This window comes from Cottoperca gobio, chromosome 1 (assembly GCF_900634415.1).
Source record: "Cottoperca gobio chromosome 1, fCotGob3.1, whole genome shotgun sequence".
Lineage (NCBI taxonomy): Eukaryota > Metazoa > Chordata > Actinopteri > Perciformes > Bovichtidae > Cottoperca > Cottoperca gobio.
Window position 1 is genome coordinate 8,248,667 of NC_041355.1, and position 8,833 is coordinate 8,257,499.

Sequence of the window (8,833 nt, forward strand, 5' to 3'; positions counted from 1 at the left end):
CTAATCTGACGAGGTGATGAAGTGCAGGTGGAGAGATGGCCGGAGAAGCTCAGGTGAGGGGAATGAGGTGATGAGGCAGGAGAGCAGGCAGTGAGCTGATTGGATGGGACAAACTCTGGGAGCAGGGAAGGACTAACGAGGCTGATTGAGAGCAGGTGTGATGGGAGATGAAGGAAAAAGGCTGCAAACAGAAAACCATACAACTCAGTCCAGTCTTAACAAAACATCTGAGGGCATCAGACTGGGACACTTTTTACTCCACTGTATTTATCTGACAACTGAAGATTCATATTATTAATTACATTTTTTAATCAAGAAATACATTCTGATGTGTTATTATAGATTAAGCTACCCAGCAGTATAGTTGAAAGTATCCCCACCTTCACCAGCTGTAACATTAAAAGGGATGTTTACACTTTAATGTATCAATAATATCAATTATATAATATACTAACTGTATATTATTCTGAACGGGGTTATTCTGCATAATGAGTATTTCAAACTTTAAGTACTTTTTGCTTCTAATACTTCTGCACCTTGTACTTTAGAAACACTTTGACTTTTTACTTGCAGAGTATTTCTACGCTGAGTATTGGTATTATCCGAGTACTTCAGAATCAGAATCAGAAATCCTTTATTAGTCCCACAACCGGGAAATTTACCTTGTTACAGCAAAATATGAAGTAATGTGGCGAGTACACAATAGTTAAATAGAATAAAAGTAATATAAGTACAAAGTGGTTGATAAAAAGTGAATATTGCACATGGCAGTGATAATTGCACCACTAGCTGCAGTGCATTTAGTTTGAAATGTTAATGATCTCAATTGCTGTAAAACTAATAATAAGTAGTATAAAAGATATGTTCTAATAATACTAAAAGCTATATCACATCATTGATACATGAAAAAGCTTCAAAGTTCACAGTGGTTGACAAACAATCTCACCTCAAGGTGAGTAAGTAACTTTAATAACTTTTCTGGAGCTCTTAGTCATATCTCATGATCTTCATCAGCAGAAAGAGTTTGCCCAGTTGTCACAAAACTGTAGGTGCTCAGACTAATATTTGAAAATCTACATTTCCATTACAAAATGTCCATCTATATGAAACTGCTTTATCAATGAGTAGTCGTGTATTATAATAAGAAAACATTAAGAGGACAAATCTTGCAAGAGTGAAGATATAACTATTGCAATGTGCGACAGAGTGACATCTAATGGCCAACGTTCTGTATTATATCTGTTCTAAAACCATGTTTCATGTGACAAGTTTCACACATTTGTTTTCATTCTGTCATAACCAACATACAAATATTCACAAAACACAAATTCAATCCAACATTTGGATTGAATTTGGACTTGGACATGCATTTAATGCATGATTGCAGACAGTACTGATCAGCAATAAAGCAGAACTTAATAATCTATCAATATCTTTTCAATTTCAAGTGCAATATCATCATCTGTATGAATTTACAATGTGTCTACGTACAAGCTTATCCTTAACAATATTTCTCTCTCTGTATCGATTCCCTAACAGATTCAAGCAATGATGTAATATAAGTTTAAATAAAATTCAGCCAAAAGATAATTTTTCTGTTTTTGAGACCTCTGGATTGTCACCTGTTCAATCAAAGCACCCAACTGAAGCTCAGTGCAGGATCTCTGTCTCTCCGTCTCTCTGTATGTAGCCCTAAGACCCTCCCAAAGCAAAAAAAAAGCGTTGGCACCATCAACCCAGAAAGAAAAGTGTGTGCAGCTTGCCAGTTTCTGTGGACAGTGTGAGCGCGGTCTCGAATATAAAAGGACACCTTCACAGGTTCAACACAGGCGAGGATTCTCATTTCTCTTGCTACTGCCAGCCTCAGGTAAAATACTAATTACTAAGACTTTTCTTTGTTGTGAATATTAATGATCAAATATAAATGTGTGTTGACCAACTATTTTGCAATCGGACCTGTTGTGAGTTGCTTAAGCGTCGACTGTACCCTCTTATGATAGAACTTTACTATGATGTTGACATTGATGCTTTAATTATGTTTGTACATATCAGGAGATAGGGACTATTAATATACTGTCTACACTGATGTACTAAAATACTGTACATAATAGAAACACTTAAATGTTGCTTACTTACGGTTGTGCATAACCTGTATATCAATATGTAATTTATAGTTGTAAAATATCCTCAAAGAGATCAAATATATTTGATTAAATAATGGGAGAGATACATTTACGACTATCCTGGAATATGGGTGTTATATCAAAGATCAAAAGTTAATTGTAAAATTGCCTCGATATTGTAAAATACGATCAGATAAAATGGTTTGATTTATCATTTTTGGGTGAATTTTCATACGTACACCCCCTCCTGTCTACACCTATTTGGGATTTAGTGGGCCGAACCAGAGAGCTATTGTTCTCCTGGACAGGCCCATAGTGTCTGTTTTGTTTCCGTCCAGAGAGACAAAAAGTTTGTGGACTAAGTCAACTTTTTCCAGTCTGGTAGCTTCTGATGTTTACTTTAGCTCTGAATGTGACTTTTGAGAGAGAGGCGCATCTCAGAGGCCTGTAACCTTGACAACAGTGGAGGCCAATCCTGCAACTCTGCTCGTCATGAAAGTGTTGGCAGCACACAGACGCACTCATTCATGTCAACTTTGAAAGATTTGCCAAGTGTGTGTCTTTGTGTTCACCAGTTAGAAGTCAGATTATAATGTATTGATTGTTTATTATTCATTTGTTGGATTCACAAAAATGTAAATTCGCACATGTAATTACATTATGTTTAAGTTTTTGTCTGATGTTTAAAATAATCATTTCAATGTTTCAGGTATGAGGGCCTGCTTAGTATTCCTCTGCTTACTGGCAGCAACATTTGCCCTGTCTGTGAGTAATGTTTTTCTTAATTCAACACTAAACTTTACCATGAGAGGACTGACAAACACAAGATGTGATGTGATATTTGTTTATCGCAGTTTTGGCATTAACTGAATGTAAGTTCAATATTAATGATCCCCATTACATCTAGGTAAAGAGTAAACCTCATGGAAAACATCATGGATTGCATAAGACTTCACACACAGCGAAAGAAAAGGTAGAGGAGGCCTCGAAAAGTATTTAAAACTTAAGATGATTTCATGTTTTAAAATGGATTTCTTCTTTCCTCCTGATTAAGGACATCATCACAGACGAGGCCAACGAGCCACAGATCTTACCCACTTTAGTCGCGTTTGAGGCTAGCAGCCAGGAGCAGGAAGATGAGGAACTGAGCTCCCAAGGCAATGCTAACGCTAACGCTAACACTAACACTAACAAGGAGGAGGGAGAGTTTGAGGTGACTGAAAGGAACGACAAAACTACTGCAGTACTGCTGAGTGAGGAGGAGTTGGTAGACCTCCTGAAGAAAGAAGCAGAAGAAGAGCAGGAAGCAGAAGAAAGAGTGCTCGAGGAAGAAGAAGAAGAAGAAGAAGAAGAAGAAGAAGAAGAAGAAGAAGAAGAAGAAGAAAGAGTGCTCGAGGAAGAAGAAGCGGAGATGGACAAAGACAAGGTTGAGTCTGATGAGACTGTGGAGACCATTGAGGAAGAAGAGGAGAAGAAGTTAGATGACAAATTAGAATTGGAAGGAGACGCTAAAGAGGTGACAGATGAGGAAGAAGTAGTAGAGGAAGAGAGTGAGGGAGATCCTGAAATGCTTGAGAAAGAGAAAGAGGTGGAAAATATGTCACTCAAGGAAAAGTCGGTTGAAAAAACAGCAAACAGGGAGGAACAAGGGGCGTTGCTGGAGGAAACGGATGGTAGCACAGAGTCAGAGATCCCAGTTGATCTTGACTATGCTGCAGACAGTGGCATCTTACTACCTCTGCAGATTGTATCTGCTCAAATAAAACCCCACACCGATGACACCCAGCCTCCTTCAAAAACAGATGTTAAAGAGAAGGAAACCAGTGACAAAGGACTGCCCGCCATTTCAGATGACTATGAACAAGAAGTAAAAGACGTACAAAACATAGAGGCAGTGGAGAGCGAGGAAGCGTCTAATCAGGACAAGGACAAAGACTCACAGGCCAAATCTAAAGATGTCGATAAGAAAGAACCTGAAGCCAATGTGAACCCTGAAGAACCAAAGAGCAATACAGAATTTGAATCAGGCTCCCGACTGGCTGGAAAGGAGGAAGGGAACAATAAGAATGACAGCGGAAGTCACACCAAGGAAAAGACGAGGAAGCAAAAGAAGAACAAGCGGGCGAGAAAGCACTCTCCACAGAATGATGAAACACAGGAACAGAGCCAACAGAATGGACAGGAACAGAGCCAACAGAATCCTCAGCCATCTGAGGGCATCAGCATTGACAATACAGTCCAAAAGGCAAAGAGGAGAAGGGCAGGAAAATGGGTAATGCATGCTCAATCTGTACATTTACAATAGATATATAATTCTCAATGGATCACATGACTACTTGCTTAAAAGGGTGGGTCATGGTGGCAGATCGCTCGACTCTGCAGTTCCCCTCACCTCTATAGAGCTTTGTAGTGTCCTTCAGCTCATATTTCTTATGGCCCTCAACTGTTTAGGTTCACTCTCACACTGATGTTTGCCAGAAGCAGGCAGCTGTTTTCACTGAAAAAACTCCACTATACACTACCAGCCCAGCACCAAAGAGCAGACAGACCAAGTTAGTGTCTCGCTGGTGAACATAGTGGAGCTTTTAGCAGCTAGAAGTAAGGTGCATATTGGAATTACAATTACCAGGTGGCCAGAAACACAACTCCAATGTTGCTCCATATCTGCATTTTTCACAGAAGACATTTTGACTTTGGAAAAGCACAGCTGTAAATAATGATATTAATGATGGCTGGTTTTGATTTCATGTTCCTGGTATCTTGCACGCACACATCTCACTGGAACACCTGAATAGGACAGAGCCATCGTTAGTGTTATTAGTGACACCTGGGCTTTTCCTAATATGACAAGTCAAAAAAATATCTTCTGTGAGAAAGGTCAACTTAAGGTTAACTTTATTTTTTTGTTATTCAATCTTTATTTTACCAGGAAGTCCCTTCAGATATAAATCTTTTTCTCAGGGCCTGGCCGAGGCACAGTTTAAATAAAAACACAATCATCAAACACACAAGGCAGAGACTAAATCCTGCTCAAATAAAACAGTTGCATTTCTCAGTTACATGGAATTTTAAAGTTATATTTTTAGCTGGAATTAGTAATATGTCACAGTTGTGTCTACAGTGTGTTTATGCGGCACACAAGTGGCCAACACATCGGTTACACAGGTTTTTATTGAGGACATTTGAATTGAAATGTTCTGTGATGCTTTGATCTGATAATAAGTGGTTAAAACGAAAAAACATTTTAAATCTCAAGAAATATCAAAAGATTTTAATTTTCATGTTTCCTTTCCAGGGTCCTTTAGTAGGAATGAATCCAGTGCAGATAAGAGCCACAGTGGATCTCTACCCAGGTTCAAGACCCTCTCCTGGTGGAGGCGTACATCGCCCAGAAGCCCCTGCTGGTTGGTTAATTCAACATTCCCCATACTGACTAATGCACTATCCCAACAGCCTCACACGGGAATCTGCTGACTGAAGCTAAAACTTCTGCATGAATTGTGTAGCTCTGCTTCACGGTCACTACCAAAACACAGCTCTGAGGGCTTAAGGAGTGAATAATGGAGATCAAGTTGAATTTGATCGCTGTACAAACTCAAATGTCAGAGGAATGTAGGGGATGGCGCGTAGTGGTTTTAGCTCATTGGTTTCCAGTCATCACATTGGAAATAGGAATAAAACCAAACCCGTCCTGAAAATTATTCTTGGTTTTAAAATTCAGACAGAGTATAGGTCAAAGGTCATGGCAGTGGTTGTCTTTTCTTCTAGATCCATGTGACAACTTCCCCTGCAAACGTGGAAAGACGTGTAAACTTGATGCGGACAAAAAGCCTGGCTGTGTGTGTCAAGAGCCGTCAGAATGTCCTCCCAGTGTGAATGAGTATGATCATGTAAGTACGGATGATCTGTTGAACGCTAAACCGGAATGATGTTCAACAGCTCCTGCTTTGCATATGATTGTTGCTTGTTGGTCAATTTCTGTAGGTTTGTGGGACAAACAACAAAACATATGATACCTCATGTGAACTCTTTGCTACTAAATGCAACCTGGAGGGCACTAAGAGAGGACACAGACTTCATCTGGACTACACTGGGCCATGCAAACGTGAGAGTTATCCACTGTACAGAGTATTTGGTTCAAACAGCGATGTTTATGATGCAGGAAATATTTATTTCTATCTCTTTCACTTTCAGTAATACCTCAATGTGTGGACACTGAGCTGTTGCAGTTCCCTCTACGAATGAGGGATTGGCTGAAAAATGTGCTCCTGCAGCTCTATGAACATGACTCCATTTCCCACAGCTTCCTCACGCCTAAACAGCGTTTTAGAGTAAGATCTACTGCTCAAATGAATACGTAGGATTCTCAGGCTTCTTAAAAAACATCTATTTTAATCTTATTCTTAGAAACTGTGAATGAGTGAGTGAGTCAGAGAGTCACATAGCACGTTTGTGAAAAGGAAAGATTATGTACAATGTTGTGTATTCTGTAGGTGAAGAAGATCTTTGAGAGTGAGAGGCGTCTTCATGCGGGTGATCACTCAGTTGAGCTGCTCGCGCAGGACTTTGAGAAGAACTACAACATGTACATTTACCCAGTGCACTGGCAGTTTGCACAACTGGACCAACACCCTTCTGACAGGTACATTTTATTACTTCCTCAACCTCATTGCTCCTGTTTGGTTTTCACTAATATGGGTTTGGAAGTCAATGTGACATGTGAGCTATCCATTTGGATTGGATTGGACTAATATAAGATATTTAACAAAGTTAGAATTGTATTTGTTTACACAATGAGTTGTATATAACATTATATTACTTTTAGGTGTCATTTTTTCTGTTCTCGAAGATGTGATATTGATCTAGTGGATAAATCCAAGTGATTTCTTTTCTCAACTCTCAATTTAGAGTATTTTATAGAGCTGTTTGAGTTGGTTGTCGGTCTTAGTGTTTGTGTTATGTATTGAGTTTTGTTGTGAGTATGAATGTAACTTATGTATATTGATGCATTTTCTGTTATTGAAGTATTGTTAAAATCATGAAGAGTAGCTAATGGTGACGTATATAAACAAAACAAACAAACAGACAAACAAACTCCAGGCAGTACTGGGCGGGGTATATCATAAAACCCATTCATGAGTCTAATTATACTGCAAACATACCGTACTGTATATTTTAAATAATCCGCTCACAATGTTCCTTTGTCCTGTGCAGAGTCTTGTCCCACTCAGAGCTGGCCCCACTTCGAGTCCCTCTGGTGCCGATGGAGCACTGCACCTCCCGCTTCTTTCAAGAGTGCGACGCTGACAAAGACAAGCAGGTGTCCTTCAAAGAGTGGACTTCCTGTTTCGGTATCAAGAATGGTAAGAGCAACACCATGTCACCAACATACAGAACACTTTTCTAATCATTGATAATGGCTGTAACGTTTATGCTTGGTTCAGAGTGAGACTGTATATGTTCACATAAAGTAATGATTTTTCACAATAAATTATTTCATATTATTGTTTTATTATTTGAACCAAATTCTTAATGAAAATGTGGATAGTTTCTTTTTATTTGATATTATATTATAAGTTTTCAAATGACTAACAATACATATTCAAGTCCAGCAATTAATTTCTGTATTGGGCATTTAAAGAAAACACTCCCAATTATCCATGATTTGTTTATATTTATATCTGGTAAATACTGTTGTCATTTAGTTTTCATCCTATTAATGCCTGCTATTCATTCTCTCTACAGATGATATGGATGTCAACCTGCTATTCTGAGCTTCATTTTGTACTTACTACACAAGCCTGTTGAAGCTGCTCCAAATGCAGCTCGAGACTGAAGCCTCCATGAACCTCTGTAACATTAGCAACTCTGACACATACAAATTAACTACTATAGCAGGCAAAGTGTTGGTGGTCATCGCTGTTATTTTGTGTCAGGCAAAGCTTGGACATTCAGATCTTTGTTCTGTAATTTAGACTAAGCAGCTAGAATCATTTTATTAGACTATAAGAAAGTGTTATGTTTAGCTGGTTTAATCCAGAAACTGTTTTCTAATGCATTCCAAACTGGGGAAAAGTTTACATCAGCTCATTAGTAACAAAGTTGTTGTATATAGTACCAGGAGAAAAATTAATTTGTATGTTAGAGTGATTTAGTGCAGAATTACTCTTTGTGTTACACTTGTGTTACAAAATGTAAAACATTAACTGTGTTATCTTAGTAGCAAATGCTGTAAATGTTTGTCTTTGCCTACGTTTCTTAGGAGCTCTAATTAAAGCTATATTGACAGCATTGGACTTCACAATATCATGACGTAACATATTTTCGTGCACCCTGTCGTTAATGATGACTTTCTTTACAGTCTTGAAATAAAGTTATTGCATTATATTGGTGAATCCCAGTTGGGAAACATCAGTTTATGCTCTTCATGTTTTATTCGTTGTTCAATTTCCCTGAAGCCACCATGACATGAAAATATGACCACTGCAACAATGGTTTTAAAAATGCAAGTCACTGATACCTGGTTAAGGTTTGAGACATAATCCTTAATAACGGCCCTCTGTAAGGTAACAAAGCAGAAAATAGCCTGCAGCATGGTCACGATGATTACAGTGACTTGTTGTTTTGAGACAAAGTTCTGGACTCTGATTGGACCTTTCTTGGTGATCATCGAATCTAACGCTCTCTATATAAGCCAAGAAAGAAGCAGC

The 8,833-nt window shown here is 38.5% G+C and overlaps 1 protein-coding gene across 1 annotated transcript; it reads left to right on the top strand.

Moving 5' to 3' along the window:
• Nucleotides 1-8,545, top strand: LOC115013016 (SPARC-like protein 1). Its single transcript, XM_029438966.1, has 12 exons — nt 1-53; nt 1,691-1,867; nt 2,833-2,888; nt 3,031-3,096; nt 3,178-4,395; nt 5,419-5,527; nt 5,892-6,013; nt 6,108-6,228; nt 6,318-6,454; nt 6,617-6,765; nt 7,338-7,486; nt 7,869-8,545. The coding sequence occupies exons 1-12, from the start codon at nt 17-19 to the stop codon at nt 7,895-7,897; spliced, it is 2,370 nt and encodes a 789-aa protein (XP_029294826.1). The 5' UTR covers nt 1-16; the 3' UTR covers nt 7,898-8,545.
• The last annotated feature ends 288 nt before the right edge of the window (nt 8,546-8,833 follow it).

Coding starts and splice junctions, on each gene's coding strand:
- LOC115013016 (XM_029438966.1), top strand. CDS start 17: ATGAAGTGCAGGTGGAGAGATGGCCGGAGAAGCTCAG. Junction 2,889..3,030: donor CAGCAACATTTGCCCTGTCT/GTGAGTAATGTT, acceptor CATTACATCTAG/GTAAAGAGTAAACCTCATGG. Junction 4,396..5,418: donor GGAGAAGGGCAGGAAAATGG/GTAATGCATGCT, acceptor TTTCCTTTCCAG/GGTCCTTTAGTAGGAATGAA.